At 41.9% G+C, this 16,911-nt stretch overlaps 1 protein-coding gene across 1 annotated transcript in view; it reads right to left on the bottom strand.

The window, feature by feature from the left end:
• The window catches only part of SLC17A6 (solute carrier family 17 member 6), a 61,353-nt gene extending 45,052 nt beyond the window's left edge, over positions 1 to 16,301 (bottom strand). Inside the window, exons 1-3 of the mRNA XM_026704516.2 lie at positions 15,357 to 16,301; positions 11,969 to 12,221; positions 9,691 to 9,809 (exon numbers count right to left, since the gene is read on the bottom strand). Coding sequence (XP_026560301.1) covers positions 9,691 to 9,809; positions 11,969 to 12,221; positions 15,357 to 15,442 — 458 coding nt within the window. The 5' untranslated portion in view covers positions 15,443 to 16,301. The remainder of the gene's footprint in view (positions 1 to 9,690; positions 9,810 to 11,968; positions 12,222 to 15,356) is intronic.
• Positions 16,302 to 16,911: the final 610 nt, after the last annotated feature.

Below are 16,911 nucleotides of genomic sequence, written 5' to 3' on the forward strand. Positions count from 1 at the left end.
AAGTCCATCATCACTTATTCATTCTTCCAGACAGCCAATCAGTGCAAGAGACTGTGGGAGATTTGATTTTGCACTTGCCATCCTTGACCTTGGAACAAGAACAACAATTTTTTTAAAAAAATGCCACTGTGGTGTGGAAAGCAGCATCACCCACACACATTCCTTTATGCCTCCTTTTCACCTTACCCATATATGAGGGGAGGTAGAAATTTATCTTTGCTGCAGATGTCAGCTTAAATACTTAACTATCTGATTATCTACCTTGGAGATACTTGGAAATGAATGTAACCCTCATAGGGTTTGCTGGCTGGGGCAACCAATGTTATCCATTGACATAAGATCCCTTCCCTGATCGGTGACTCTTGGCTCACACCCGATAAGCATATATGATATGTGAAGTTATATTTGCTATGGTTATTTTAATACTTGACAATGCTTCACAGGTCAAATACTTACATTGAGCTACATTTTCTATTCAATGATCATTGTCTTAATTTGGAAGTAGCTATTTATATTTATAACATGTCACTAAGTATCATGGAGTTTTTGGCTAATATATTTATTGCACTGCCCATCCATAAGTATTTATTATTGTGAAGAAGCATAAAAGCAGCTGCTGGTCCTAGATTGGGGGTGGGTGGGTGAGGGATCCTGTTGTTTCCTGTCTTCCTTTGTAAGAATTTTGTTTTTATTATCCTTTTTAAAAAGCAGTGAACAACAAACAATGAACATTTGTTGGATCAGAGGTTGTGCGTGCTGGCTGCAGGGAAGCTAATCTAGCAAAGATAAATGTCCAAATGTGGGGTCCCACATTACAGTCACAACTGTTTTTGTAATAATATTTACGTAAATATTGCATTTCCATGGCATCTACATGCAAAACATGCACTGGAAGAATATGCATCCAGTTTGAAGCTCTTCAGTTTCTCTCCACATTATTCTCAATGAACAAATTTTAAATCTACATGTAATCATAGCTAAGGGTCACATTACTATGCAGTGATTTGCTCTCTATTGCTTTCATGTATTTATTCACTCATCAGCTGTCTGAACAGAAATCCACAGAAATGTAGTTGGGCATGCCAACAACATGCCTTTGCATGCACAACATTAATATAAAAATACAAGGTTTTTATATTGACATGACTTATTTCTAGTAATGTATTTAGGGAGAATAAAAATGGACATTATTACATTTTAAAGATTACTATGAGTGTCTGTAATTAAACTGATCATTTACATTTTCTACTACTTCTGTAATATTCTGTTCTAGCATAAATGCTCATCTATGTATAACTCATACATGAATAATATTTAATTCCCATCACAATCACCATATAACCCTTTTCAGTAAAACTGAGAAACAAGGGCACTGCAGCTCATTAATGGCATAATTGATTTCAAATGAAATAACTGATTTATTTATGCATCATAGATTAAATATTTGCATATCTAAACAGGTTTTAATCAAAGCTGGCCATTGCAATAAAGTATTTATTTTTGTAAGAGAAACTTGCTTGCATAACTTTCAGCTTTCTATAATAGATTTCTATTTTTTTTAATTCAGTCAAACCTGTTACATAGTACTGTTTTGTTTTTTTTTTAATTAGATGCTATTATCTTTTTTGGATATTGTCCATTTTATTGAATTTCTATCAACTACTATATTGTTTAAAAAAGGTAACTTGGGAAATCTATGAATTATGGTGCTGAGCCTGAGATCTTGAGTGACACTGGATTTAAATATTTTGCAGTCGTTACGAATAAAAGGCTTATCCTCTTTTTCTGATCAATAAGAAGAAGAAAAAAACTCCCATCCAAATTGTGTATGTTCTTCACTTGGATGTGCTCATTTAAAAAAAAAAAAACATAAGACACAAAACTGCTTTGATTCTGCCCAACCCAATGTAAGAGCCGCATTGGCCCAACAATGACAGACTGTAGGTGCCTTGAATGACTCTGCTAGGATTTTATTGCCCTCAAAGACATAATTATCATTATTTTCCTATTAACCCCGAGACTGAACGGGCTAATAAGAGAGAAATCCTCAGACAGGTTCCGGAATGTATCTTACCCCATTGTGTTGGGTAAATAACATGGCATTATCCAAAAAGGCTGCAATTAGAGTAGAATTGAACACCCTCTTGCTGCGATTTTTCTAGCCGTGAAAACGAGCTCTTTTGAAATCAGCCTGAGGAAGAAAATAGCTTCCACAGTCTGGCTTCGTCTGAAACAGCGCTGCTACCCGGCTGCCTCCCAAGCAGATCCTTTCTCTACTTCAGCCTCATCTGCCTTGCCCAGGGAAGGCCTCTGCACAATGTGCACACTGCACATTGTAGTGCAAAGGTGTCCCTACAGTTCTTTGTTCATTGCACATCTACCACAGAAAAATGCCCCCATGACGCCACTATTTTTGCTGTGTAGGAACTCCTCCACTTACTATAATAATTATAATAATTGTAATAATTGATAATAATTATAATAATTGAGCCCAAAATTTATGTTGCTAAGTGGAACATTTGTTAATAGCACTTAGCAATAGCACTTAGATTTATGTACCGCTTTACAGTCCTCCCTAAGCAGTTTTACAGAGTCAGCCTATTTCCCCCAACAATGTAAAATGGTAAACAATCTTTACCATTTAAACTCATTTTAAGTAAGTTTGGTCCCCATTTTATGATCTTTCTTCCCAGACCTGTTAAGTAAACCATTACATTTGTTCAGTTAGTAATGAGCTTAGATAGATTCAGATTAACAGAGTTGGAAGGGACCTTGGAGGCCATAGTCCACCCCCCTGACCAAGCAGGAGACCCTATACCATTTCTGACAGGTGGCAGTCCAATCTCTTCTTGAAAGCCTCTAGTGATGAAGCTCCCACAACTTCTGAAGGCAAAAGCTGTCCCATTGGTTGGTTGTTCTCACTCGTTCTCAATGGAAGGATTTAAAGCAGAAGAAAGTTACCAAGTCATCATGTCTAGGGCAGGAACCTTGGGTGAGAGTGACCATGTCATACTAAAATTCAACATAACACAAACACAAGCAACAGAACATAATGACACCTGAGTCTTGGATTTAAAAGAGCTGATTTCAATAAACTCTGAGAGACCTTGGGAAAGATTCCATGGATGAAAATCCTAAAGGGGAAAACAACTCAAGAATCTTGAGAAACTCTAAAAAGTATGATCATAGAAGCCCAGACCAACACAATACCACTGAGAAAGAAAAACAAGAAATCCAACAAGAAACCAGCATGGCTACACAAAGATCTTGGCAAATTGAAAGAAAAAAAGGACAAGTACAAAAACTGGAAAGAAGGACATACAACTAAGGCAGAATATCAGCAGATAGCCAGAAACTGCAAAGACGAAGTCAGGATAGCAAAGGCTCAGAACGAACAAAGACTTGCAACAAAAGTCAAAGATAATAAAAAAGTTTCTTCCACCACATAAATAAGAAAAAAATCAAGGAAATAGTCGGTCCACTAAAGAGAGAAGATGGCAAGGAAGTAACAGGTAACAGAGAGAAAGGAGAACTGCTTAACTCATTCTTTGCCTCTGTCTTCACGCAAAAAGAAACTATAGCTCAATCCACCAAAAACATAACTATAAAAGACAGACCAGAAATAAAAGTTAAAATAAGCAAAAAAATAGTAAGAGAACACAGGGGCCTGATGGATTACATCCCAGAGTTTTAAAGGAGCTTGCAGAGGTCATCTCAGAACCACTGCACCATATCTTTCAAAAATCCTGGAGCACCAGGGAACTACCAGAGGACTGGAAAAGAGCTGATGTGGTTCCCATCTTCAAAAAAGGGGGGAAAAAAACAGACCTAGGAAACTATAGACCAATCAGCCTAACAGCAGTGTGCAGCAGCAGCCCAAAAAGCTAATGCAATCCCAAATTGTATTAACAGAGGGATACAATCAAGATCAAGGGAAGTACTAATACCACTCTATAAAGCCTTAGTAAGACCACACCTAGAGTACTGCATCCAGTTTAGTTCACCACATTATCAAAAAGATGTTGAGACTCTAGAAAAAGTACAGAGAAGAGCAACCAGGATCATTAGGGGACTGGAGGCTAAAACATACAATGAAAGGTTGCAGGAACTGGGCTTGGCTAGTCTAGTAAAGAGAAGGACCGGGGAGACATGATAGCAGTCTTCCAATATTTGAGGGGCTGTCACAGAGAGGAAGGGGTCGAACTATTTTCTAAAGCTCCTGTAGGCCAGACAAGGAATAATGGATGGAAACTGAACAAGGAGAGATTTAACCTGGAAACAAGGAGAAACTTTCTGACGGTGAGAACAATCAACCAATGGAATAGCTTGCCCTCGGAAGTTGTGGGAGCGCCTTCACTTGAGACTTGCAAGAAGAGATTGGACTGCCATTTGTCAGAAATGGTGTAAGGTCTCCCGCTTGGGCGGGGGGTTGGACTAGATGACCTACAAGGTCCCTTCCAACTCTGATTATTTGTATTATCTGTAGGGCTGGTGATCTTCCCCGCACCCCAACTGGGGGAAGGGGGACCAGTGGGGGATTTGGGGGAGAGAAAGTTAGTTAAAGAGAATCTGGTTTCCCCTATTGACTGCTTGTCAGAAGGTCACATAAGCTGATCACATGACCCTGGGACACTGCAACTCTCATAAATACAAACGAGTTCCCAAGCTAATTTGATCATGTGACCAAAGGGATGTGGCCACGGTTGGCTGCAAGTGTGAAAAATGGTCATCAGTCCATTTTTTTCCAGCGCTGTTGTAATATTGGTCACTCAGTGAACCATGGTAAGTCAAGTGTACGAAGTTCCTACTGTTTAAAAGGATGGTCCTCTCTACCAACTACAGGTAGTCTGTGGCTTAGCAACCATTCGAAGTTACAACAGGACTTTAAAAGGTGACTGATGACCATTTTTTCACACTTATGACCATGGCAGCATCCCCTTGGTCACGTGATTTACATTCGGATGCTTGACAACTGATGCACATTTATGGCGTTTGCAGTGTCTCCGGAGTTGCCACCTTCTGACAAGCAAGTCAAGGGGGAAAACCAGATTCGCTCAACGACTGTGTTAGCAATTTAACAACTGCAGTCATTCACTTAAGAAATGTGGCAAGAAAAGTGGCAAAACAGGGGCAAAACTAAACAAATTTCCCACTGGGGGGCTCAATTGTGAGCACAAGTTGAGGGCTGCTTGTATCAGCTCTTTTCCTTACAAAGGCTCCCATTCAGAGCCTCAGCGGGTGGCGCAGTGGTTGAGTGCAGTACTGCAAGCTATTCCTACTGCAATTTGGCAGATCGAATCCCACCAGGCTCAAGGTTGACTCAGTCTTCCAACCTTCCCAGGTGGGTAAAATGAGGACCCAGATTGTTGGGGGAAATATGCTGACTCTGTAAACCGCCTAGAGAGGGCTATAAAGCGGTATATAAGTCTAAGTGCTATCGCTATTCACTGAAAGAGCAGAGAAAAGCAGAAGCTGGATACCCAAGCTTGCTGCCACTTTAAGAGTACTGACCTCTTGCCTACAGCTGCCTACTCAGTCAGCAGATGCTGTTATTACTACTGCTCTTCAGGGCCCTCTTAAGAGCATTATGGGCCCTGAGCAAAGCAGCGTACTGGGGCCCTTACAACGAAGCCATACAGTTGTTGTATTTATATGATACAAAATGCATTGAAAGGTTAACAACATACACACATTAGTATGGGGCCCCTATGCTTGTGAGGCCTGTGGACAAGTGCCCAACAGGCCCAATGCTGCTCTTCCATCCCCCACCCCAAGATTTAAACGAAAGAGGAGAATTACACATTAAAGGAAAACAAAAACAAAAAAACAGGCCACCAGGGCTCTCCCTGCTTTAAGCTTTCCTGAACCAGGCAAGAACACGGTCGATTGAAAGCCCTTCCTAGAAACATACACATATATACTGCTGCGGCCAGGAGGAACGTCGATACGATGCGATTCTCAGCTACCCCCAGCGTCTTAACAGGACTGGTGGGCAGCTCCTTTTCCCTCCCTTCCCCACGTCCGTACTGCGCCACCAAAAGGCAGCCAAGGAAGGGTTCCATCCCTGATCGCGTGCCAATCACGCAGGCTCGGCCCCCAACGTTTTAATTCCTCCTCAGAGGAGCGAAGGGACTATCCAATTGGAGAACCCACCAATAGGACGAGCGTTTTCCCCGCCCAGCTTCCCAACGAGGGAGGGCGGCAAATAAGGCGTTCTTCTTAGCAAACAGACGGCGGAGGGGAAGCTCATTTCGACGGCGAAATAGACTTCAGCACTGATTAACCAAGAATGTTGGTTCAGTGACAGGCGATGCTATTATGTCTGAACTGCAAAAAAAAATACCCGGAAGCTTTCTTTTCTTTTTTTATCGTGTACAATATGGTATTGGGAAATAGCTCAAATCTGGGAACCTAATTAAACTATAGATAAATTCACCAGACACACCCTTGTCTTTTGAATACAGTATCGTTCTCAATGTGGAAGGCACAGGCTGCTGAGTGATGGCTCTCGTCGGGGAAATTAATAGAGAAGAATTCTATTCTCAAATCAAAATTTCCCGTAGATAAGCTCGTCCGGCCACCCTGGTGTTTTCTTGCCAAAATAAGGGGCTCCAGCTATGAGCACAGACACCCCCGCGCTTAGAAAGACACCAATGAGTTATTTTAGATAATATGTCTCTCTCCATCGTAAGAAATTGCAATGTTTAAGTTCGTCTGTCTTAGAAATTCAGTCGGAGCATTGGATCACTTTAGCAAAACAACTTACATTGTAATTTCTGAATAGCTTGCAAGAACAAATGGGCTTCTGCTTTGCAGGTGTGTGTGTGTGTGTGTGTGTGTGTGTGTATATGTATGTATGTATGTATGTATGTATGTATATTAACCTTATCGTTACTTGGAGATTCACACTTACATCAGATTTCGGATACAAATTACAGATTATTTGCTCTAAAACCTTATCGTTGCATGGCTCAATCATCCAGGTCATGGTTTTCCCAAGTATTTTTTTCCTCTTTCCAAAAAAGCAATTGGACTTTCTTGATGTTTTCTTCGAAAACGTTTCGCTTCTTATCCAAGAACTGAAGAAGCTTCCTGGATGGAAAGTGAAACATTTTCAAAGAAAACACCAAGAAAGTCCTGCTGCCTCCCTAATAGAGAGAGAGAGAGAGAGAGCGATATTATATATCTTTGACTTATCACTGTACGTCGCAGTGCGTCCGTTTCTACCTCGTCACACCTCCTCCTTCGCCATGCCAAATCAATCCATCGTGTTTTCCTCTTTCCAATTAACAATTTGCACCACTTAGAACGTGTTCTCGTAGCACGCTTCCCTACAAGTTTTCTTGCTTAGGGTTTTTTTTTCACCTACCCAATTTTCTTGGCCGGCGCGATGTAGTGAAGGATGAATTCATCACGAGTTCGGTCTGTGAGTCAGGGCGTCATGATAACGCCACGTATGAAACCTCCCACCCGAGTGTATGACCTTAGTAGACGTACCCACGAAAGGGGTAAAATGCAGCTTGGCGAAGCTTCGGCGTGGGCAGCGGCGGATTGAGGCTCACTGGTGCCCTAAGCACTGACCAATCTTGGAGCCCCCCTCCCTCCTTCGTACATACTGTACAAAGGAAGCCATGTTCTCAACTTTGTGGTGCCCCCTTTGGGCCTGGTGCCCTCAGCACGTGCTTAGTCTGCTTAACGGTTAAATACACCACTGGGCGTGGGTGTCAAGGAAACCACGACAGGATCAGCTGACAATGGCGGGTTTCGCTTTGCAAGTGGAAGTGGTTTCCTTGTTAATGAAGTTCCCGGGCCTCAGGAGGGCCGCCTGCCTTCCGCCTTACGGGAGGAGGCTTCTTTCTTTCTTTTGCTTTAGGAAAAGCCCGGTCCCTCAAGGCAGAGCCTTTTCGAGACTCCCTCCCTCTTGGCCGTCCTCTACCGCGGGCACTGAGGCTGGCGAAAGAGCGGCGCTAGGACCTCTGACTTCTTTCCTTCCTTCCTTCCTTAATGAGCAGCGGGCAAGCGCGGCTCTGCAGCGGCTGAGCACGTTCTGCGCCCAGAATCCTCGCAGGATCTAATTAACAGGTAGCTTCGCTCCCTGGGTGCCTGAAACCTCTTGCCAGACACCATAGAAACGAAGGCTTAAGACCCCCGCGCCATCTGTACGCTTTCCTTTCTTTTTGCAAAAAACCCTCGGAAGTCACTTTCTCTTCCTCCTGGCTCCTACAGAAAGGCGGCCCATTCACTCTTTTTCTCTTGGCCACTAAATAATACCATGGCTGCTTTTTAATGGGAGAGAGAGAAAGAGAGTCTCTTTTGTTCTTGTTGTTTTGAAAGCGGAGATAATTAACAATAAAAACACTCGAGCCGGCCTCAGTGATAGTCAGAAAGATCTACTACTAGGGTAATAACCTGTGATTTAAAAAAAAATAAAAATAAAAATAGAACCATCCCTCTCTAAGCAACTTATGATCAAGAGAAAATCCAGGTAGAGACAGGTGAAATGGTCCAACAAGCAGAGAGGGGTTAAACATAAAAGCCTATTCGATAATCAGCTACAAAAAGCAGCGACAATATGCCATTTTAGAAGCACAACAATAGATTTTATATTTGGATTATACATCTGTATTCGGATAATAGTAATAGCAGCAACATTTAAGAAGAGCAGCAAAAGCCTAATTGTTTGAAAACAAGGCTTTGTTAATCAAAACCAAGCCAGCCCATTCTGGGCTGGCCTCCAGAGACGATCGATACCGCGGTATTTTAAGTCCCGCTCTCTCTCTCTCTCTCTCTCTCTCTCTCTGTGTGTGTGTGTGTGTGTGTGTCGTTGGTGTGGAGCGGCTTAGAGAACGGGCCACAGAGAACCCCTGGATTAAAATGCGGGCCACAGAGAACCCCTGGATTAAAATGCGGGAACACCGTAACGGTGACCTTTCGAGAACAAAACTAAAGGCCAGTGACTTGAAGCAGAGCCAACGTCCAAACTAACGAGCTCAGAAGTGGAAACGTACTGGCATATAGCTTACTTGGGAACGATCCCATCGAATAAAATGGTACTTTTGGCCATCCGACATTAAAAGACCAGAGAACGGAATTCCTGCCCTTTGAATTAATTGTTCAACAGAAGAGGGGATTTCAAAACAGAGACCGACTGGCCCGAGCAATATTATTATTATTATTATTATTATTATTATTATTATTATTATTATTATTATTATTATTATTATTATTATTATTATTATTATTATTATTATTATTTAGTAGTAGTAGTAATAGTAGTAGTAGTAGAAGTAGTAGTATTCAGAGGGCAGAAGTCCCCCCCTTGTTTCGTACTGGTTCCCTGGTTGCTCTTAATAGCGCACAGCCAGGGAGAAGCGATCGTCCTTCAGGAAAAAATGGAAATTCAACTTGTTTGCTTCTCTCTTCTCGTAAGGAACGCGGCGATTCTAAGGCCATCATTTTGCTCCGCCCCCTTGTGCGCAAAGCAGAGCCGGCAAAGAAGCTCAAGTTGGCACCCTGTGGGATTGCGCACCCGTCGGGGGCGGGGAGGGGGAGCTGGCTAGCCCCACCACCACCAGCACCAAAACGCACGCACGCACACGCGCACGCACACACACAGTGTGGTGTGAGCAAGACTACATTGACTTCCACACCGCACCCGGAGAAGAGAGATATGTTGGCTGCTGCGCTTACCTGTTAGCTGCTAGCCTGGATGAGATATAGCCCCCGGGGATCTGCGTGATTATATACCCCCAGAAGAAGGAGCCGTGGATCAATCCAACTGTTTCTGGGTCCCAGTTGAACTTCGCTTTCTTCCGAAGCGATAAAAGGAAAGAGAGGGAAGAGAGAAAGAGGGTTGGTGGTGAAAAATAACAACCAACGGGCTAAATCAAAGCATTTCTAAAGAGAGGTCGGGGCGAGGCGGGGAATCCACCTTCGCGGAACTATCCGCGGCTGTCTGTCGCAACCACATATAAGCTGTTGTCCCTTTATTCTGCTATGTTTGAATAAATATCCCAAGTCGTTTGTCTCTTTTTGTTAATGGTCGGGTTGTACCAGAAATAGAGTCGTCAGGATAGGATACCAAGAGCCCCCGCGATTGTGATAATTGTAATTGATTCCTGTCTGTTGACTTATTTATTTGGTAACCTGCCGGGAGATGGGGGGTGGGGGGAGAGAGACGGGTCTTTATGACACATCCAATTCTGACTAGGCTGACCGATCAACAGACCATATATACACCAAATCGGCTGTGATCCTCCGCTGAAAGCAGAGACCACACAAGGTTACACCAGCTGAGCAATCGCTCGGCCTGAGCCAAAACCAAACGACGGATACTTGTCTTGCCATTTATCGACTCGGTTCTCTTCTTGATGGATCGGGAGAGATCATTGGAGAATCTCAGATATTTATACTCAACATAATTATCCCTGCCTTTTCTTCCTGGAGAAAATGTTTGCTTGAGGTCAAGATTGTACCTTGATGTTGTGCACCTCTATCCCTGGGCTTCTCCTTCTACCACCCCAACGCTCTGAGGTTAAGGACCTCTTGCTGTAGGTTATCTGGAATTCACCATATCTTAATAAAGATTCCCTCCCCGCCCCCGATTCTATGTGTGTGTGTGTGTCTCGAGAAATCTTTAAGACTTCCCAACATTTTCCAGGCCTTTTCGATGTTTCGTTTTTTTTAGGTGAATGAGTTTTCATAATCATTATTATCGACCTGATAGAGTAGATGGGCCGAGATAATAGCTACATCCTTGTCCCACATCGATTTTAGAGCGAGGTAGGTCCATAAGATATCCAGGCGTCAAGTTTAGCACCTGGGACGCCTCTAATTCAAGTAAGAGTGGCATGGTGGTGGTGGCGATTGCTAGAGCGAGACCGTATCCTTTTACAAGGATACGGTCTACCTTTCAATCCACAAGCGGTGCAATCCTGCGGAATACACACACACAAAACCCGGATGGAGGTACCATTTTAACCACTGGAACTTCAATCAACACTCCCTGAATGGGGGAAAGAGCTGAATTTTCGTTTTAGGGGAGCAGACTGAGGTCTCCTTTGGATCGCGCTCGACTCCTGATGGCTTCATGGACCCGGCCATGCAGATTGAATGGCAACGGCGGAATCGCGATTTGTCATTATCTTCTCCCAGATGATTCGGTTGCCTTTTGTATTCTAGCCTACAGTCCTGGGACTTCCGGCTCTTTCCCCTCCTCTCACTCAGCACCTGCGATTCCATTCCAGGCAGTCTATTCCAAGCTTGGAAAATGGATCGCTATCCTTGAAGAAGAGAAAGGGCGTTTGGACTGTGGCCAAAACGCCGGGTCCACGAGGCCATCAGAAGCCGACTTGAATTCGAGGGACGTTTTCACTTTTTCGTTTTCTTTATTTTGGTCTTCTGCGGTAGAATTTGCAGGTTTAGTGAAGTGTCAGGGGGCGAAGATGGAGGTCTCAACAGTTACTTAAGATTGGGGCGATCTTGGGTGAAGTCCAGACAGTCCTCTGGGAGGCTTTATGAAAATAATAGAGAAAGGGGAGGACTCCTGTATCTGGAACTCCTCGAGAGGACAAAGAACGACAAGGTGATCAGTGTTTATTTAATTCGGGACCTGGGACCAGGCTGTCATTTACAAGAAAATCAACAACAAAAGACAACTGATGTGAGGAAAACTCACTCACTGCTATGGGAAACGGCAGAGGGGCGGGAAGAAGGGGTGGGAAGTAAGAGCAAGAAGAGAGAAAAATCCCTTTCCCTTGCCATTCCGAAGACATCCTTGTTTGACCTCTACTTTGTAATGCTTTGCATCTTGTTCTAAGGACCCGCCTCTTTTCCTCCAACATGGGAATAATTCAAACCACAACCTAAGGGGCGATAGGTAGGGCCTTGGCTTCCCAACATGGATGTCGGGAATCATTCCTGATTTCGCTGTGCGCAGAGGGCAGGATTCTTCCTGGAACTCGCTCACCTCTTTGATGATTTTCCCTCCTCGGTGGATGGTGCTGTTGTTGACCATGTCCACAATGGCTACTCCAAGGTTACAGCGGATTCCAAAGGAAATGCAGAAACCCAGTCCGCTCATGATGGCGATGATATATCGCCGAGGTAACCCGAAGCAGGTGCAGTCGCACAAAGGTGCTTTCTTCCCGGGCAAGTCCAGGGGTTTCCCATCTTCCGTCAACTCGATGTTGTCCTCGGGCTTCTGCTTTTTCTCTAGGACTCTGTCAAATCAGAGAAGAGAGCTCAGTCAAGGGATCTACTTGCTTACCGGGAGGAGGTGGGAGGGATTGTAATACTCTCTTTGAATTGGGTGCGGATATGTTGTAAAAAGAGTGCTGTGGATTTAGAGCTTGACGCAAAACCAAATAGTTCTGATCACTATTGGTAATTCTAGGGTGTTTTGTTTTTTTTAAAGGCTTCCAAATATGTACAAAGAATACTTTCCTACTTGATGGATAAGCGATCAGTCCCTACATCCCAGAAATGTAACGAGGTGGGATTAAAATAAATCCGATTTTCTTTACTACGTCTTGAAGGGCATCAGAGTGGGTGGGATGAAAATGCTAATCCTGGCTAAGATTTCCCAAACAATTGGTAGCATTTCCAAGGGAGAAATTAAGGACCTTAGAGAAGCAGGAGAGCCACTGGTCCCATCCTCAACAGCTAGGCTAACTGCATAGTTTTCCCATCAGATTAGGAAACCCAGAATCACACCTGTCTAACTGTATATACTTCAAAGAAAACCAGCCAATGGCTTTTTTAAAAAAAATAATAATTCTAATTTACTATTCCACGTTGTAGGGGAGGTGCTAAGGTGCACCCACTTTTTCCTCAGCTACAGATATGCTCTTTGTTACCAAGCTCCAAGAAGACTTGGTCTTGCAGCTTCAATCATTCTATAAATTGCATGACAAACAAGAGAGGGAAGCACGCAAGTTTAGGTAATGGTATTTCCAGTGGGGAATCTTACTCGTGAGGGAGCTAATCTAGACAATTGGCAGGTGTGTGGTTGTCTTTCACAGATCTCAAAATGGCTGTCGGCCACTTTTCCATTGGAGAAAATCTTGCGTGGGGCATTATTCTGCAAATTACTCTGTCTGCCATTAGAATAAGATAGAAAGCTATCCAGTCTATTAATCAGAAAAGATTCATCCTTTGAGTGAGTCTTCTTGCCAATAAACCCCTTTGAATTGAGTGAGACTTCCTCCAGGTGAGTGTGTATTTATAGGATTGCAGCCTTAAGCAGGCTGGATATTGTTTTACTTCCATATTAGTGCTAAACTAAAAATAAATGGATGCTTTTAAATTTCTCTGGCTTTCACGGGCAAAGTTTATTACTCTGTATATATGGCAGTGACCCAAATACACAGTTGACACCCTTTCAAATTGTGTGCCTTTTAAAATTTTTGTGATCTTCCCAACAAAGGCAAACAATACCCTTTCAAGAAGAGGAAAACCATAGATATTTGATGGAAGCATTTCTCCCGACCCCTCTTTCGTTTTGTGCAGCTGACCTTCTATGGCTGACATCAGTGTCTTTTAATAATTCAGAATAAGAGAGTAACAACAATGCCTGGGAGAATTAGAACACTGAAGATGGACAGAGTAGAAGTTGTGAGTTTTTCTTGATAGCTTTTTATTCAGCTAAGATTTGCAGTCCAATAGTTGGTGCAAGACTCCCCCCATCCCAAATCTATGATAAAAATCGAATTTCACAAAGTATTGTGCCCTGGATTACAGTACTAGAACACAATAATCAAATAAACCACTCTAATTTAAACATGAATATCGGACAATATTCGGTTTTTTCATTGTCTCCCCCCATTGACAAATAAAACCCCTCCCAGTTGAGTTCTTGTGGGAGAAAGCAAAGCAAAAATTTGTTCAAAAAAAAAAAAAAAAGAGATAGCCTTATTAGAATTAAGGGAAGAAAGAATCTCCTTTTCCAAGGATGAATAGTGTCTATTCCAAAGATGAAATTAAATATCCCAGGATAGTTTCATATGATTGCAAGGTAGTCATGCTTGTGTAGGTTTGCCATTTAAAAATGTATAAATAAAAGCTCACACCTGTTAAAGATGACAGCAGAATATTAAAATGGAATAATAATAATTAATATAAATACAACTTATTCTCTTTTGTTATTTAAAGCAACTTAAATAATTGGTTACAGATGTGATAAATGTGTGATGAGACCCTACTTCTTTCCTGGACTGATACCTCCCACAGAAATTGTTACGTGCCTCCTGGATATTTACACCACTGAAACTCTGGATAGATAATAAGAGTATTTTCAGTGTTGTAACAAAGGTTAGAATTGCTGCAATGGAAGCTTTGCTGATTAAATGCTAACAGCTGACCTTTTGCTGCAGGTTTACCCCGCCATTTTGACCATCAAGAAGTTTTTTTTTTTTAAGATATTTTGCTCTGGAAAGATTAAGACCATAATGAGGTATATTCACACATAACGATATGATTTCGTGTTGAAATTGCACTGATTTGTTTAATAGTCATAGATATCATTAATTGTGCTACAAAAGATTGGCCTCCTCTGCAAATAGATTTACATGTATGCATCATTATTTTTCTGACATTTTTCTTTGCATTTCTTTATGTACATACATACAGAGAGGCTTCTCAAAAAAGGATATGCAGATCTTTGATGTGATTTTTTTCCCTAGTCTCTCTTTTGAGTATGCTTAAATTAACTAGAGAAAAGGCATTCATTTATCAATTATTTATGATCTCCATGTTTTTCCTCATATAAAAAGATCATTCATTCATGGGGGACTGAGCATTGAAGATCAAAACTCTTATTTCTACATCTTTTATGGGGGAAGAGGAAAAGAAAAGATGGGGAAAAGGATTTCTTATTAGTTGTTATCTTTTTTCAAAGAAACTATTTTCCATTTCAAAGCATAAATTACCCGTCTCCCATATACATTTGTCTGAATAACATCTGGCATCTCAGTATTGAATCACCCGATTTTTAAGATTGGGGTTCTAAGAACACATCTCTTACTCAAACCAAATTTCTCCTCTTACAAACAAGTATGTTTAGGAGAAAGTGTTACATATCCAAAACATCCTTCCTTCCTTCCTTCCTTCCTTCCTTCCTTCCTTCCTTCCTTCCTTCCTTCCTTCCTTCCTTCCTTCCTTCCTTCCTTCCTTCGAATTCAGAGTCCTCATTAACAATATCCAAGCAGCACAATGAAAATAAACACATAACTTTAGATATAGATCTTGAATACAATATTTATCCTCTATAATAAGAAGTGGAAATAAGAATCTCACTAAGCATCACATTAGTGTCATTTTTTAAAGAAAAGAAAACACACACACACAACATTCCTTACCTATAGATCTGACTGAGTGACTTCCCAGCAAGATTTTTCAGTTTCTCCTTCCCAGGATTCAGAATCCTTTGTTTTACCGACTCCATTCCTGTAAAGATTTCAACTGTCTTTCACCGGGTTAACAAGGATGCCCTTACAAGCCTCGAAGATGGATCATATCGGTTCCATATTAAACTTTTTTCCATAAAAGAATGTTGTTCATCCAGATAAAAGGATGAGTCAAAGTCTTCGTGCGGGTGTTTGTGTGTGTGTGAATGTGTGTAAGAGAAAGTGTGTGTGTGAGAGAGGAGAGAGACACTGTAGATGGATATCTGTGGGTGAGGCGGAAAGAAACAGAGCCAGAAAAAAAAGAAGAGAAGATTGAGTGTCTACCTGAAGCCCATGGGTTTTTTAAAAGAACAGAAGTTGTGAGACTGAACTAAAAGGTCCTCTTAAAGATGAAGAATCCATTAGCAAAATGACAAGCAAAACCATTGGTACTTTGAAGGAGCTTTGATTGAAAGTCTAATGTAAATATAATCCTGATCTGGTGTGGATTATTTTGCTGTGGTTGTGTATATAGAGGTAGAGAGTCGTCAAAGACAATAAATCCCATATGCATAGAATCCTTACCAGTGCTCACCTCACACCAGTTTGAGTGAATCCCTGATAACTGTGCTACATACTCTGGCACAGAGACAGCACTAGCATTTCATTATTGTGTGCAATATATCAGCTACTTCCTTCAGGGCTGGAAAGAGTAAATTAAAGTCAATGTGGGAGGATCACACTTAGCGCAAAGGGTGACTCTTCTCTACTGTACGTCCTCTTCAACGTTCCTCCCTGCCCCCAGAGATTTCAGCACCATCAATAGCGCCGTGTCAATACAGTGTCCTCTAGATTGTTTTCAGCACCACGGAGAGCGCAATCGGAAGCTTTGCTCCACCATCAACGTTCTAGGGGAATTGGGCGGACTCATTACAGTGAAGTCAATGAAGAGTGGGTACCATGGAAACCAAAAGGAGCCAGTCAAGATTCGCCATCTCCAGGTTTTCCAAGAGCAATGCACTTTGCAAAGAAAATAGGGTTTTACAAGACATTGATAATTAATTTTAGGATTTCCATGTCTGACTCCATTTTTTGACGCATAGAGTGACCCAGTTGCGCAGTGCAAACACCACCTAACATTCCCATAGCTTGCTGCAGTAAAACAAAACTGTCAGAATACTTCTTGCCAAGAGAATATGTCCTTTTATGTTATGAAGCAGGACATCTAGGTAATCAAATCAGCAAATCAACCAAAGCTTAGCAAATGGGGCTGCATCTAATTTCTTTGTATAATAGGACAGGAAAGTGTCACAATATAGACATTATATTATACAAATAATATATTATATTATTAAACAATATCTACTTATTGCTGGAAACACAGAGTCCACAGCTGTGCCAAATCTATTTCAGAGGGTTAGGAGAGGAATGTAATCTGGGGAAGGTTTGAAGAGCATGGTGGTGTGTCAAGTAGGAAATAAAAACTTAGATATTATTAATGCAGCTTGGCTGGCAAGCACATGGAGCA

The sequence above is a fragment of the Pseudonaja textilis genome, chromosome 1 (assembly GCF_049901715.1).
Source record: "Pseudonaja textilis isolate UNSWEBS1 chromosome 1, rPseTex1.2, whole genome shotgun sequence".
Taxonomy (NCBI): domain Eukaryota; kingdom Metazoa; phylum Chordata; class Lepidosauria; order Squamata; family Elapidae; genus Pseudonaja; species Pseudonaja textilis.